Source organism: Vulpes lagopus, chromosome 2 (assembly GCF_018345385.1).
Source record: "Vulpes lagopus strain Blue_001 chromosome 2, ASM1834538v1, whole genome shotgun sequence".
In the NCBI taxonomy this organism is placed as follows: Eukaryota; Metazoa; Chordata; class Mammalia; order Carnivora; family Canidae; genus Vulpes; species Vulpes lagopus.
Genome location: NC_054825.1, coordinates 32427533 through 32442445, shown reverse-complemented (window position 1 = coordinate 32442445; position 14913 = coordinate 32427533). Strand labels below are relative to the sequence as shown.

The window sequence follows — 14913 nt, the reverse complement described above, 5'->3', positions numbered from 1 at the left end:
GGAAGTCCCCCTTCCTTCCCTCCTTCCACAATCACGTTTTCAATCAGTGCTGTACCCCTGGGGGATCCCCAGGGTTCTTCCCTACTCTAGCTCCGGCAACTACTCACCCAGGAGCCTCCAAGGTTTTTAGAAACCTCCTGGTTATCAAATCCACTAACCTTTCCTCAGAGTCTACTTTCAAGGGACCTCTCTGGAGCACCAGGTAGTTGTCTTACTTTCTTGTTTCACCACTCAACTTTTCTTCCTACTTCTCTGAGATGCTTACCCTCCTATCCTCCCCTTCTGTTCCATGTCACCCAACATCCCAGGGGGTAGGTGTTGCTCTCGTCCTTCCTGTTCTTCAACCTTTCATCTGCTCCTGGGGCTTCAGCCATCACTTCTCTTTAAGTGACTCCAATGGACTTTGTAGGCCCCATTCTCTCAGGAGACCTAATCTTCTATTTCCAGCTGTCTACTGGATATCCCCTAGGTGATACCCAATCAACACTTCAAAAATAAATCACCTAAAAATAACTCCATCTTACCTCTGCACTGATTCTTCTCCTCATCTTTCTTTTGTGACATACTGATGTCTTCATCCTTCCAGCTTCCTGGCCAAAACCTTAGCATTGTCTCTATCCCTATTCCATCCCCGGATTCTTTGTTCTTCATGCCAATTAAAATGTCCCACTGCAATATCCTCTGTGAGCACTCTCACACCTACCCCTTCCTTCCCTTCATGCTGGTGCCACTGGAGTATGTGCTCACATCACTCCATGGTCTGACTAGCATAGTGGCCTCCTCGCTCTCTGCACCTCCAACTGGAGGTTCTCCCTTTAACTTGGCCTCTCTAGAGTAAGGACACTGACCTTTCTAAAACAATTCCTGAACTACATCACTGGTCTGTGGACAAAATCATTTCCTGAACTGTATTTTCTAATGCTGTGAACAATCCAGGGTCAACCCTCTTGCCCACACCTATCACTACTACCACCCCAAATTTTCTATTACAGCTGAATCTTTTACTTTATTCCATTTCCCCCTCAAAGATTTGAGAGAGGCAGAGCATGAGAGTGGGGGGGGACAGAGGGAGAAGCAAACTGCCTGCTGAGCAAAGAGCACGATGTGGGGCTCTATCCCAGGATCCTGAGATCACTACCTGAGATGAAGGCAGACACTTAACCAACTGAGCCACCTAGGCACCCCTACTTTATTCCTTGAATACATGCTAAACACGTTCTTCTGTGTTCTTTTTGTGCCTCACATGGATGTTCCCCATTTCTACCATGTACCTACTTACACTGTATGGATCCTGTCCTGGCTTTTTTGAGAAGTCTGCCTTAATTTTCTACAAGATCACTGTTCCTCCTGACACTTAGAGCCCATGCCATTCTTTCAGCTCTTCACAGACACTGCTGTGTACTCGGGGGATTTTTAATTTGCGTGTGCCTACATGGTCATGTTCCTGAAGGCAGAGTTGTTTCCATGCTGATTCAGAGCCTCTCTCAGCACGTCCTATACATATGAGGGACTGCTGGGGAACATGCAACTGAACCAATGTGAAGAGGACCCATTCATGCATCAGACCCTTCCCTGTGCTCACCTTGCCCCGGGTAGGAGTTCAGGCACTAGAAGCTGTCTCTAACCTCACAGAGGCCTCAACATGCTCAGTTATCCTCCAGCTGCCCTCCATCCTTACATGTGTGACAGAGCTGCTCTTCTTAGACTACTCTGAAGAGTGACCCTTGATTCCTTTTATGACCTGTAATCTTAGCACTCCCCTCCCACCCCGCAGCACTTTAGGACTTACCTGCCTAGTTCTCACTCTTGAACTAGCTCAGACCTTCCATCCCACAGTGGCTACAGTTGGTTCCATTCTCCACCCTGGCTGAAACTGAGCACCCTATCTTCCTTGCTCCACAACCTATCTGCCTTGACTGTGCACACACTGTGGCTCACCTTTGTGCCTCCCTCAAGTTCTGAAGAGGGACCTGGATGCTCTCATCCTTCCGTGACTTTGGATTTCCGAACCCCAACTTCCCTGATCTGCTTGCAGTTCCTCAGCGTCTGACCTTATCTCAGCCCTCTTTAGCTGCCAGCATAACCCCGTGGGTTCTTCTCTTCTTCCCTGGCTTGAGGGTCTGGCATTCAAGACTTTTCATAACCTGAGTCACTCATGCTGGTGATCTGACCCTCTTTGTTTCAGTTCTGCTTAAATATAACACAACCCATAGCATTATCCACTTTTCCTGCTGGTCTTCCTAGCCTCTTTAGCAGAGTCTGCCTTCCTTTTTTATTTTCTGTAAAGATATTCTTTCCTTGTAAAAGTCTTTTTTGTTTTGTCAGGGAGCCCTGGTGGTGGTTCTCCAAATACTTGGTATTTTTCTTCCCCTTGGAAACCTGTTTACCTTGGACTGAGTCTCTGACACATCCTTTAATAAATCACATTTTGACATAGCCCCCTTTAAAAATGTCAATACAGGTTGAGTTTCAAATGCTTGTTTGTGGTCAGGCTGTCTGGTCTCTGGAGTGCATCTTTTCACTGAGAACTTTCTGACCTTTCAAATGACATATACAACTACTCTACCAGTACCATGCATGTAAGAGGCACTCAAATCACTGCCACCATGTTTTTGAAAATGATCTCTGAGGTTGGTATCTCCCAGGGCTGCAAACAAAGACAAGGAAATTGCCCCCAAAAATGGCTCCCTGAAAATTTGGAAAAAGAATATGGAGGCAAAGGAAGGGAAGTTAAAAGGGTCACCTCCTGAGAGCAGAGAAACAGAATGATAAGGGGGTGGGATCGTTTAAGTCACCAGCCACCCTGCATATATTTGAAAAACTCCCTTTAAGGAAGATCCCAAGCTCAAAAGAAATCCAAGCAAAAATTAGGTTAGGGGGAGAGGAATCGAAAAACAGGAGTCAGAAAGCCATGCAGCTTATAAAGAACCAGCATAACCATTCATTGCCTCGACTATATCGAAACCAGAGAGCAGAGAAGAAAAAAAAAAACCAAGCTGGAAGAAGAATGGACAGCGTGAGAAAAACTAGGAAATACCTGGGACAGGTTTGCACTGGGTGCTTTATTAAGTGTCTCCGTGTTTTCTAAATGTGCCTCTAACTCTGCTGGGCAGAGGTCGAGATCTTTTTCTAGATTAGTCTGGTTCAAGAAAGAAAAGATGGGAAAGAACGTTTTAGAGAACAGGCAGAAAGAATGGCAGGTTAAATGTGAAAAATGAATTTGTTTAGTGCTATGTTTTAATAAGGCAAAGATGGCATGACTGAACACAAGAGCTCACTAGAAATCAGGTAAAGACGTGAAAACAGAGAATGCAACATTAGGCAGAGAAAATATAAATCCCGAAGTTATCAGAGCTTCAAAAGTCTATTCTACTTGCTAGAGAGAACTACAAATACCACGAAAACCTACCTTTTGCAGAAGACCTATTTTTTTTTTCTCTTTTCAGAGTATAGTGACTGTGACAAATAGGATAGGTCAGGAGAGTAAGGCATTGCTTTAAAAACCTCTCAACATTAGTAGAAGTCGTAGAGACTTTGTTAAATAGTTTATCACCAAGCCAAAAAAAAAAAAAAAAAGTTATCAAGTTAAAAAAAAAAAGTGATTTAAGAAAAGAAAAAAACAAACCCCACAACACACTCACACTAACCAGGCTAGAGAACACACACACAGCCCACGGAGGAGGCACAGCAGAATTACCTTTCTATCCTCTCTAGGAAGGATAGAGCAGTCTCCAGGAGTATAATCCCATATCTTTTTGGGAGGCTGACGGGAAGCAGAGGAGGAAATGAAGAAATGAGCATAAAGACATAAAGACAAACATGGAGACTGGCTCAAACAAAGAGGGGCACGCTAGAACTGTATCAACACAGAAAAGTGAACTCAAAAGCACAGGGAGTGGGCACTCTGCCTCCTGAGGAGGCTGCCCAGGGAGGGATTCTGTAGAACTTAGGAGCTGGAAACATTAACTGGGAAGTTTCTAGGTCTACATCTCAAGAGTAAGTCATTATTGGATTCTAAACATTGAAAACTTAAAAAAAAAAAAAACAACAACAGATAAAGAAAATAGAAAAAAAAAAAAGAAAGCATTACCACCAATTTGAACAAAAACCAAAACTTTAAAATTCCTTATTTTTCTTTTTTTACATTGAAGTACAGTTGACACACATCCTCACTGTTGTTTTCAAACTGAGATTGACACTGAGAGTCTACGTTTATGAAACAGTCTTCTCCATGGCAAAATTCATTATGTTTAATAAATGTGTGACTTTGGAGATTTGGCCAGGGGAGGATAAATTGAGACAAATGTGCTTTCTGTGGTTTGTGGCAATAAAACCCGTGTACATAATAGGTGTTCAATAATGTACTGTGTAACTAGACAATTCTGCTAGACAACACTTACAGTCTCCTTTTACAGCTTGACCAGACTTTGATAACATGGCTGGTGGTACAGCTATGCCTTCCATTTACCTCAGAGAACAATTTATAATTTGAATTTGAACAGCAGACTATAGGGTTATGTTCATTTTCTCCTTTAACTCTGTAAGTTAAAATTAGAGCTGCATTCCTCAAACAAAACTCTGCCAGAACTGTGAGCTTAAGGAGGGAAGGGTTCAGAGGGTAGGACATCTGGAAATTACAAGCCACTTGTAATTCTGGAACCTCTCCCCCACCGTCTAGACCTTCTTGTTCTACTTAGACCTGATACATCTTATATAATGATCCCTGAAAAAATGAGATCATTAGTAGCTCCTGGCATTTTGTGCAAATATCATTTTAACTCTATGCAAGCATTCATACTGGTTCACATTGTGGCATTTTGCCTTAAGCTTACTTCTGGAAATCACATGGATTTCTGCAGAAATTAGAGGAGGGAAAAAGAAAAAAAAAACCTAACATTCAGACTCTTAGTAATGAATCTGCAAATGAAAAGTAATCTGCATCCAAGAGACTTTCATCACTGACAGTGACGGGTCAGTAATGCTATCTCTGTAGATGTATACTCTACAATTTGTAAAGTGCGTGCTATTAACAATTATCATCCATCTTTAAGCACTTAGTACACTTGGACTGTTCACCTGGAGAAGCAGACTGTTTACTTATGATACCTACTCCTTTCTTTTACTACAAAAAAAAAATAATAAGGCAATGCTTACAAATCTAATTGGTTTTAAATTCTTACAAAAATGGTCCTCGGAGTCTTGAATTATTTGACATTCTATAGCAACATATCAGAGCTAAAAGGGACTATAGCCAGGATCTTGCTAAAATTTCAGCTCATTCTGGGTGGTGGGCTTTAAGTGCGAGAGTTGAGGAAGAAAGGAGTTCAGGGTAAATGTTTAGTGTCTAAGTTCTGGCAGGCTTCACTTGGGGGAAGTGGGTCCTGAGTTGGTATGAAATAAAAAATAAGTAGAAATGATGATCCACGTGATTCGGTAGGAGTTTTAATTTCATTCTGCTTCTAAATGACTGAAAAAAGCCTTCCAAAACAACTCCCATGGTTTATACCACTTTGTCTCTCTTACTTTTATTATAGCCTAGAGTGATGAAGGTAGGACAGAAGTAAAGAAAAAATTTCTCCCTACCACACCTTCTTCCTCAACCCTGGGAGTAAGAGCCAGGCATTAAGTCGTTTCAACTGGATGATAAGCCCACCCTTTGATGCTTCAGACCACAAGGAACTGCTCATCTCAGCACTGTTCTTCAGGATATGGGCACTGATTGAGTTATTTTGGCAAGTCTTCAACAATATTATCCTTTATTACTTTAAAAGACCCTCTCAAAAAGTCCCATTTAAGGAGGACTCTAAAGTCTCTGCAAGGAACATCACAGCTTCAGAAGAAATGGCATTTTAGAAAAGCATCATTTAAATAATTAAGAGGCAGCTAGAACAACAGAGTAGAGCTACAAATTCTAGGAAGGTCCCACTACACAAATGGACTATGTTCTCAATATTTGTTTAGTTGGGCTGTGTGGTGCTCAGACCACGGTTTCCAGCAGAAACAGTGTTAAAATACCAGGCTATTTATAGAGTTGATTTAATGTATGCCGGGACTCAGAGACTGCCCTTTGCTAACAAAAATGGAATCATTTGCAATGACAGATTAGGTAAAACAAACTAATCACAGTATAAGGATTGTTTCATACCTTTCCTTAAAAGTTAATATTTCATATAAAACTAAGTTATTCAGCAAGTGAGAAATGGCTAGAAATGTGTAGATTCTGAGGGGGCTTTCCAAAATTAATGTCACAGACTCTTTATTATACATAATTTAAAGCTGATAGTTTTTGCTTTCCCTGATGAAAGGATAGCATTATTATTACATATTCTGGCCATGGTCTTTGTTTGTTTGGCAGAGGGGGGAAGGGACAACACAATTCAAAAGTAGCTTTCTGTGTGAGATAATTGAGCAAGTTTTAAGAAAAAGACAAGGGGTAAGATACTGTTCAATATTTGAGTGTGGAGGTGGTTGCCCGAGGTAGACTTCTTTGATGTCTGAATGGTGAATAGGAAAAAGGGAGAGAAAGGAGAAATGAGCTATGCACCAGAGCTTTGGGGAGAGAATGGTGCAGACTCCAGGTTAGACACTTCCCTCTGCACTGGTCACTAGGTGGTGCTGTTTGATCAGGACAGCTTCGCAGCTACCAGGAGCCAGCGTCTAGCAGAGGACAAGGCAGGAGGAAAGCTCCTTCCTGCAGCGAGGGGGTGGGGCGGGGTGGGGGCCGGACACGAAGGACGCTAGCAGGATGTTTGCAAGTCAGGTGCTCCTAACTCAGAAGCTGCCTCAACTTTCTAACAAAGCTCAGCATTGCTGAATCAAACTAGCAATTCCACAGCACCCGCTTCATTTGTCTTTGTCTTCATCTTAACGAAACATTTACACCGTCCGAATTTAACATTCTGTTGAACTATAAACTCCTGTCTGCAAATAAAACTATCATCTCACACTGCAGTGATTCCAATGGTTAAAGTTTTATGCAAACATCTAACAAAATATCTTATTTTCATACATTTACTTCCTCCACCTGTAAATTCTTTTTGCAGCTGTAGTAAGATGTTAAAGTCACTGGAGGTTTAAAGTCAGTTTCTAGTTCTCTCCAGTGGAAAAATGAACTCTCCCTTCTGTTTGATAACAACGTCTGGTGCAGGGTGAAGAAAATCCTCCTTAAGTGCCAAAGGCCAGCTCTGCAATACCACAGGGAAACGCAGAACAGGAATTCTAGCAAATACAGCATTCAGCCTAAGTCCCATTTCAAGTTTTAGAAAATATTACCCTAACTCATAGAAATCATTCCTCATAATGGGTAGGCATTTGTGGATCATATCTACACACAGTGGTTCTTTTGGGCACTTCCTTTGCCATGTACTTAAATCTTTGTAAAGCAGTAACAATGTTGCTCCTCTTAGTATGTAATGCATTTTCCAGCTTGTCTTCAGCTTGCCATGAAGACTTAGGTTAAGTAATTGAACCAATGGCCCAAATAATGCCATCTACGAGGTGTCTGAAATGTGTTGCTAGTGATGGGAGGTCCTAAGACAAGCAATGATTTAGTCATGTTCCTCTGTGATTTTCTGACAAGAAATAATCCCAGAGCTCACTTTCATTTCTTGGTGATACAAAGTGAGGGAAAGCTTACAGGTTGTAGTGAGAAGAGACAATCCCACTATTGCCCACTGAAATGGCTGCTCCCCACTTCCTGCATTCCTTACAAATAGATCTGATTCTTTAGCAGCAGCAATGCATCAACAGCATTATTTAAAAAGGTGTCTATAACCACTGAAGCTATTAAACTTACCGGTTTCCCAAACTCCAATTCCGAAAAGAATTTATACCAAGGTTCATTCTTTAAATCTATCTCTTCTGGGCTTATATCCCGACTCTATAGGGGTTGGTGATAGGGAAATGGAAGAGAGAGAAGGATAACATTATGCAGAGATTACATAGGAACAGGCCAGTAGAGATGCAGTGGTTTCCAGGGATATACAGCAACTGTATCCAATCGCAGCAATCATCCATTTTACGGACATCAGCAAAAACAAGGAGCTACAACAGGTGGGAGAGGATGAGTTTATAAAAACAGAAAAATGGAGGCAGGGAGCAGTGAGTGAATCATTCTCAGCCCTAAGGCAGAAGGCTAATGGGCCACACAAGAAGAATTCTGCACCGCACTGCTGCCCTCCAGGACAGAGCAGAACATGGGCATATTCCTCAGTAACTGCATCTGGAGAAAAGAAAGCCCTCTTTTTCCTCTTTAGGAAGAACTGTTAGGAGCAAATAACCTGGTGAGCACACCAAACATTTAGCCATCTATGCCAGATGAGTAGAGCAAATAATTTTTATTGGCTAGTATAGTTTTAGTACTTGACTTACAAAGCTGCCTTAAGGCTTTCAAAATAAATGCAAATACCGACACTTTATCAAAGCCAATTTGTTAATACTGCATCTTTAATGGCACATGAGTAGGTGAGAAATCATGTCCCATACACAATAAAGTGGAAGATGGTGTAAGTAAAAACAGAGGACACAAGTGCAAACACATTTTAAACGAGCATCCGTAGGGGAGGAATACAGACAGAATATACTTCGTGTTTTCACAAATAGATGTTAAAGAACTGGGAAAAATAAAGTGAGGGAAAAGCTGAACAAGACAGACAGCAGAACGGGGGGCGGAAAAAACTTCTGGGTTATGTTACAAAAATAAGTCAGATATCTCAACTTCATATAACTCGAGGAGGCAGTTCACACAGGCTGAAAATTTGATTCCATGGGGTTTCATACTGAGTCAGATATTTATAGTCTTAATACCTTGCTCTGTGGAATAACATGTGTTTCTGGAAATAATTAGTTGGAAATGAATGCCTGGAAAGCAAATCAGGTTTCCCTTTCATAAACTGGAGATGCAAGTTCACATCAGACAAAAAGCGTTACAGGCTCATGGCGTCACGAAATTCATATATGCATATCCATTTCAAAATACCTGGGCAGTCACTAAAGGACAGAGACATGGTGAATTTCTGGCAGCCATATGAAATACAAAATGTACACTTTGCACCTAGATTGGAAACAATGCATAAGAAACTTCACTCCCCCAGGGCAACAACACGTGGAGGAAATTGCAAGTCCCCTGGCCACACTTGGCCATACTTTCAACGCCACTGCTTCACAGAGCAGCTCCTCAGGGACACGTTTCTCTCAATGTTCTGTTAACAGGCCTTTTGCGGTTTGTAGAAAAGGCTGTAAGCTTTCTTTGTGACCTTCACCAATCCCTTCTTCTAAAATCCTTAGAAGGGTCTTTACCATTAATTCTACTTTTGTTTTAAAAGGACGAAGATATGACAGAGAACTTTTCTTTAACTGAAATTCACTGAACATAAGATAGTTGGAAATCAGAGGGAAATGTCTACTGCAACAGAGTCTGTCCTCTTGCATCCAGATTCAAACCTCCTCTAACTATCTTTAGGGACCTAGGGGGTTAAATCTCGAAGGAGAAGGTATGCTCCTTTTCACTGGGTTCTGAAATGGTGTGAAATAGTGTGAAACATTGGATTCCAAATGGATTCTTTATTTATTCATTGAAATGAGGTACAGTATCTATAAGGACACAGCTCTTCAGGAGGCACAGTTCAGACACCGGGACATCCTAGATCCTTATAGGATGGAGCTTCATGAAACCTACCTCATGTTTATTATTTTTAAACACACTTTATAAACTGCTCCCTGTGAATAGGTTAGGTTTTTGTTGTTTTAGATAAAATGTACCAACCCTTTCAGGAAATGGCCTGAGTGTCCTGAAAGAATTAGCCCATTTTACTGCCGAAGGGTGCTTGCGGATTGTTTTCCCTGTGGAGGTTAAACACTGTGCTGAGAACTGAATCAAGAGGTATGTCAACTGCTCAGGCCCAGAGCAGCTGCCTGGGGAGAAAGTGAAAGAGGTAATACCACACAGCACTAACATCTGCATTTGATTTTGTCATTTATAACTCAGCTGTAGATCCAATTACAGAACAGACAAATAGGAAACGTTCCTTCTACACGCAGAGCAGGATCTCTGTACTGTCAAGCAGAGCAGATTCCGCAATGCCAGGCTAAGTTATCTGCTACCGTGGGCTGTTTGCCCCAGCTTGGCAAAATCCTTGGAAAGGGCAGATGTCCTGCCAGAAAAATGCCTGATTCTCCTCAAGGACGGTTTTTTTTTTCCTCTTGGACGGGAGCCAGAGGCTAGCTTCAATTTTTAATTAAACAATCTGAGTGTGGTATGTTCATTTGCGCAGCCCATTATAATGTTCACAGCTTTTACACATTTTACCACACCTTAGTCCTCTCATTCCATACTTCAATGAGTATGCAATCCTGCTCAATAGCAGTGGCAGACTAAGTAATACTTCTTTTTTACAGATGAAAACCCTGAGACTATGAAAAGTTAAAGGACTTGCCCCAAGACAGCTGAAGGCAGAATTTGAACTTAGATTTTCCAATTCCTAGCTCACTGCTCTTTTATGGTATATAACATGCTCCTTCTCAACATCCTGAGAAGGAGGTAGACCCTCTGCGTTTGCAGAGGATGCCAAGCTAAAACAGGGGAAAGTGACAAACTTGAAAAGCCAGGAAGGAACTCCAAGTGACCATGTACTGGGGAAAAACCAAGTTGGGTAAATCCGCGAATCTGTATCGTGTCCATAAGTTCTATTTTAATGTCTCTCCTTCCCAGTATAACCCTGTGCGTGCAGCAGGGATCTCCAACCTCTAGCCCAGGGCTTGGCACATAAAAGTCATTCTATATATATCTGTTGAATTGAGCTGAAGTTCTAGAAGGAACTTTGGAGTGTAAAAGAGATAAAGCCCAAAGGAGACCATTTCGGACAAAGCAGGGCCTGACCACTAGATCTCCAATCCCAAGGCCAGAGGACAAGACGATGGACTCAGATTGCGATGACAGGCAGCTCAGGAGTTATGAAGAATGTCACAGGAGTTTGCGACATGGCTGAAGAGGTCATAAGGCTGTAAATCTACTCGGGGGGATCCTGAAGGTAGCACAATGTTTCCTCTGGCTGTGATGTCTGGGTTTGTCCCAAGGACAAGACAAGCTCTTAGGTGGCCTTTATTGTCTACCATCAACCCTGCCTGTAAACAACAGGCACATGTGCCTGTGACACTTAAGTTGTAGGCTAACAGGACAGGAGTGCTTCAAATCGGAAAAACAAAACAGCTTTCCCCTCAAAGAGTTGTGCGTTTCTGAGAGCAAATTTAGATTCTGTATCTGTTACTAGTTAGCACACTTATCCACAGTTGACGACAAAACAAAAGTGTGTGTATGTGGTGGTTGGGGTGGGGTGGGGGTGGGAGGTGTCCTCGAATTCTGGCAGACCAGATACTGGATGCAGAAAGGCAGGCCACACTGACACATTCCAACTTTCCTGTTCACGTGGCAAAAATAGCAAGGAAAAAAATAAGCGAATAAAGGACTAATTCAACTGCTGGGAACAGGAGACTATGACATGCAGAGCTGGTTGAAATTTCTCTCTAAAATGAAAGGCTTCTCTTGGGAAGAACAACACTAAAGAGCCAACCGCATGGAATTAAGTGGCTGCTCTGGTGCCCCACCCCCTCCCGCCCGCCCCCCATCTCGTCACTGGGCTGGCCCAGGGCTGGAACACAGGGGAGCTTCCTGTGTTAGAAGCACTGCATAGTGCCTCGCAGTCCCCTAGCGCGGTGGCCACAACCCTCCAGAGGCCCCCCACAGGGGCACTACTCTCACTTTCCAGGGTTTGTAACCAATGTGGTATCAACGAGAAAAACAAAACTCGTTTTTTTCTCAATGCTGAATAGTGGTCAAATTATAAGGAACCAAGGTAGGAGAGGGAAATGGAGGAATTAAAGGTAGCAAGCCCTCCATTAGAGCAATGACCACCTAGGAACAATAATATCCCCCAAACAAAAGCATCCAAAGGGCTCTGGAGTCTCCGACATCATTTAAGTGTGTGGCTATGTGATGGTGCACGCCTGGCTTGTTATTCAAGTGTCAGGAATGTTCCTAAAACACAGGACTGTCTTTCTAGGCACACCTGTGTGTAGGATCTAACAGGGAGACAACCCCTAGGGCAGGGTAGAGCCAGAGGCAAAATTCTCTGCTCCTTTCTGAACTTTTTTTGCTTAAAATAACTGTGGCGCACAGTAAATGCTAAAGAATGACAACTCTAAAGCACTTCTGTGAACTGCTGACCTTTCTTCCTAATTAAAATTACTTATCCCTTTGTGCTTTTAAAGATGTCACATTTTTATTTTAGTAAAAGTCAAATCAATTATCACTTAAACCATGTAGAGCAGAAGAGGTGGAGGGAAAATAATTTGAACCTGCATTTCAGAGGCCTACTTAATCTGTTCTCAGTGTGGCAACCGCATTTTAATAAAAACCAATCCCCAGCATGATAATTCCATCCTGCTGGCACGGCTGGAGGGCTGCAGTATTTATAGAGCTTTGGAGAATCCCTTTAACCATGATCAGAATTCTGAGCCAGCTTTCCTAATGAAGGGTGAATAAAAGGAAGCGTGAGTGGCAGATAAGAAACTAATCAGTTTGTAAAAATTCTTTCCCATTTCACAGAAGAAGCCGTTTTTCTAGGGTGGTCTTTTATGCCCAGATAGGCCATTTGCCCCACTGCCAATTGCCTGGCAATGTGAATGTGTGTAGAGAATGAGAAACCAGACTGAATATGAAATTCATCTTCAATATTGCACTTGTCAGAAAAGGAAGACCTACAAGACATATTCTAATGGCCTAGGTCTTTTCTTCCCAAGTCACAACATTATATTCATTATTTAGCTTTTAATGATGTGCTCGTAACTTCTACAAAATTTATGCACGTTCAAATAAGAGTCACCAAAAAAAACCCCTCACTTTAGGCCAGTTAGTAATAAGCCTGATAAATTAATGGTTAGATGTTTTTAAAAAGACAGCAGCAAAATCAATCCTTCCATTAGCAGAACATTTTAAATTAGTTCAAATCATGCACACACAAAAAAACAACAAAGCACAATATGGCTTCTTTCATAGCAGACTCTCAGGACTTATTTTATAGACACCTGCAGAAATGAAAACGGTAAAAATACTTCATTTTTTCATTGTCTTCTAAACATAGCAAATCTATCTCAGGGGAGAAAAATGTCATCCAAGTGCACAATGCATCTGGATTAGAGAACACGGCAGGGGAGACAAAGAACTTGAATATACACATTACCATCTTTTCGTTGGTCAGAACAGAAGACTTGCCCGGCTGATAGTCGTAAATGCTTTTGGGCTCTGCACGGTATTTTCTCGTATCCACTTTCTTATCTGGGGGCTCCCAGTCGTTTCTGTAGAAGGAAAATCCTATTAGAGCTATTTTCATGAAAATTGGCATCCGACATGGTCTGACTTTGGCTGACTGCAGTCTAATCAAGGAGTTTTTATATCTGAAGCATAAAATCGGGCTCTGTGCGAAGCCTTTAGTTGTGCTGGTTTCTTTCTCAAAATAACCACTTACATCTCTGTGTTCGTTTCACAAAGGGCTGGAGGTGTCCCGTGCTCAAAACCGGGCACCAGACACACAGACAAGAGAACACCAGGAGGAGGGTGGGAAGCGGTGGCAGCAAAGCTGGCCCTCCACTCAGGAGCTTATCGATCCTCAAACATGCCTGAACCTCCTACTCCTGCTAGTGCAGTCTGAGAGAATGGAGGTCCTGAAGCCAGTTTGCTGTGGTTCCAGTCTCTAGCCTACACCACTCGCTAGCTACTAGCTACACCACTCACTAGCCTGGTGATCTGAGCCACATACCTTGCCCATGGCTACTTTAGTCTCATCTGAAAAATGGAGCTGTTGTAGGGATTAAATGAGACAGTACACGTAAATCACTTAGCAGAGCACCAGACCCATGGTGTAAGCACTGAATAAATGGGATTTGCTATTAATAACCATGTTCTTCCCTATTCCACACCCTGGCCCAGCAGTCACCCAAATCACAGTCTTGGGTGCAGGTACTTAACCTGAGCCAGCAGTGGGTTCCAGAGCATACATGAACCTTTGGAAGCTGTTTACCAATTTTTAATGCACATACATTATTGCATTTGGCACTGTGAGTATAGTTACTTTCCCCCTGCAAAGCTATAAACATCTTGAAGGCAGAATCAGTGATTTATATATACTTATATTCCCCCACAGCTTCTGGTTCAATCTGCATACAGAATGTACCTAGAAGATGCCTGATGCATGGACTTGTGTGTGTATCCACAAGAACTTAAGGGTATACCCAGCCTTCCTTTCAAATTGACTATCAAAACCTTTAGGCAGATGCCACTTGCATATATGAAATTCATATCATTTGTCTATCAAGATGGAAAAGATATGGAGGTGTGAAGTTGGGTGTGTATTTAGAAAAAAAAAAAATTTAGTTTGGCCAGAGCCTTGCTGGGAAGTGGTGAGGAGGGAGCCAGAACATGCATGGACATCAGTCCAGATGGCATAAAAAGGTGCCACAAAAGAACTCAATAAAGAAAAATGGGTCATTCAGCACAGCTATTAGGAGATGACAAACACTATCATTAGAACCACTCCAAGCCTTATGTTTCAATGAGTCTTGTTGCATAATTATTAACAAGCATGGCTTTGGGGTGCCTGGGTGGCTCAGTCAGTTAAGCAACCGACTCTTGATTTCAGCTCAGGTCATGATGTCAAGATCGCTTTTGAGCTCAAGCATCAGGCTCTGTGCTCAGCATAGAGTCTGCTTGAGATTCTCTCTCCCTCTCCCTCTGGTCCTTCTTCTGCTCACTTGTGCACACACACACACACACTCTTTAACATAAATAAATAAAATCTTTAAAAAAAGTAAGCATGGCTTCATTTTAAAATTATATTCTCTGGTATGAGCCCTGTCAGTATG

At 42.2% G+C, this 14913-nt stretch overlaps 1 protein-coding gene across 50 annotated transcripts in view; it reads right to left on the bottom strand.

Annotated features, from left to right (window-relative positions):
* The window catches only part of SORBS1 (sorbin and SH3 domain containing 1), a 227573-nt gene that overhangs the window by 49575 nt on the left and 163085 nt on the right, over positions 1-14913 (bottom strand). For 36 of the 50 annotated variants that reach the window (XM_041745746.1, XM_041745745.1, XM_041745752.1 and 33 more), the window contains 4 exons: positions 13236-13350; positions 7796-7879; positions 3698-3763; positions 3038-3139 (listed from right to left, as the gene is read on the bottom strand). In XM_041745746.1, coding sequence (XP_041601680.1) covers positions 3038-3139; positions 3698-3763; positions 7796-7879; positions 13236-13350 — 367 coding nt within the window. The remainder of the gene's footprint in view (positions 1-3037; positions 3140-3697; positions 3764-7795; positions 7880-13235; positions 13351-14913) is intronic. The other 14 variants (XM_041745742.1, XM_041745765.1, XM_041745770.1 and 11 more) reach the window with 3 other exon arrangements.